This window comes from Marmota marmota, unplaced genomic scaffold, assembly GCF_001458135.2.
Source record: "Marmota marmota marmota unplaced genomic scaffold, marMar, whole genome shotgun sequence".
In the NCBI taxonomy this organism is placed as follows: domain Eukaryota; kingdom Metazoa; phylum Chordata; class Mammalia; order Rodentia; family Sciuridae; genus Marmota; species Marmota marmota.
In genome coordinates this window covers 6,204,857-6,205,949 of record NW_026000294.1, presented here as the reverse complement: position 1 = coordinate 6,205,949, position 1,093 = coordinate 6,204,857, and the positions used below count along the sequence as shown (strand labels likewise).

General features: G+C 48.5%; 1 protein-coding gene across 1 annotated transcript in view; it reads right to left on the bottom strand.

Moving 5' to 3' along the window:
• Positions 1-880, bottom strand: part of LOC107155632 (heat shock factor protein 3-like) — a 53,456-nt gene extending 52,576 nt beyond the window's left edge. Inside the window, exon 1 of the mRNA XM_048797233.1 lies at positions 782-880. Coding sequence (XP_048653190.1) covers positions 782-880 — 99 coding nt within the window. The remainder of the gene's footprint in view (positions 1-781) is intronic.
• Positions 881-1,093: the final 213 nt, after the last annotated feature.

Genomic DNA, 1,093 nt, shown 5'->3' with positions numbered 1-1,093 from the left:
TATTATCAAGTTAGAGGACTGGGCTTTAACTGATTCCGCAGGGTTCCATAATTCTCTATTTGGGTGATTAAAGGTAGCATAAATCAAATCCTAGAAGCAGTCTGATCAAGCATCAGACTGCCCGGATTGAGGAATGTGCAAACTTCCGTATGCCCACCCAGCACACTGCCTGGGAGAAACTGACAAGGCCTGCTGAAGAATGGAATCTACAAGTCAATGCTTTCAGAAGCTGTGAAAAAGTTGGTCTTGTTAAAAGCACCCAAGACACTCAATTAGGTACACTTGGCAGGAAAGTTCCCATTATTTAAAAAGAAAAGAAAAAGTGGGGGTGGGGTACAGGTCAGCGGGAGAGCGCTCTGCAAGCATGCACGAGGCCCTGGTTTCTAACCTTAGCACCAAAAAGAGGGAAAAAAAGTTACTTATGCTCTACTAAGATGGCAGTTGAGTTGCTCACTAGTGTGTACCAAGGCACTTTCCTGGGGAGGAATTCCTATTCGGGGTAAGGGACTTTTTGCTGCTGTGTCACGTGTTTGGGGGTTCTGAAGAGAAAAACAAAAGCCAGAAAATAGCGGCTAGCTTTTGGCAGTTACTCCCACCGAAATTAATAAGGTGAGGCTTATCTTGGGAAGAAACTGAATTTGATGCCCAAGTGACGTGGGGTCGTTAAATGGTCTGGTGCCTCTGCCCTTGGACCCTGCCCCAAATCTTCTACATCTTGAAAAGACCCTTTCCAAGCCCGCACCCCTCTACTACACCCAATCCTCTCCCCATGCAGGTATACCTCACTCCAGCGAATCACATCATCCAAGTTGGTGTCGTCTACTAACGTCCAGAGCTTAATGAGAAAGCCAGGAACCGTGGCATTGGAGGCTTCCTCCATGGTTTTGAGCGTCAGTACGGAGGGGAAGGCAGAGGCAGGGGCAATAGCCCAGGGACACCTCGTTAACGGACACAACCAAAGGGGTTAAGGCAAAGAGCAGCAGCCAACGGTGACTAAACTCCGGGTACCGCCTACAGCCCTTGGGGGCGGGGCTGATTGCCTAATGGATAAACCCCATAGGCTGGTTAAGCTACTGTTATTTCAAAGCCCTAC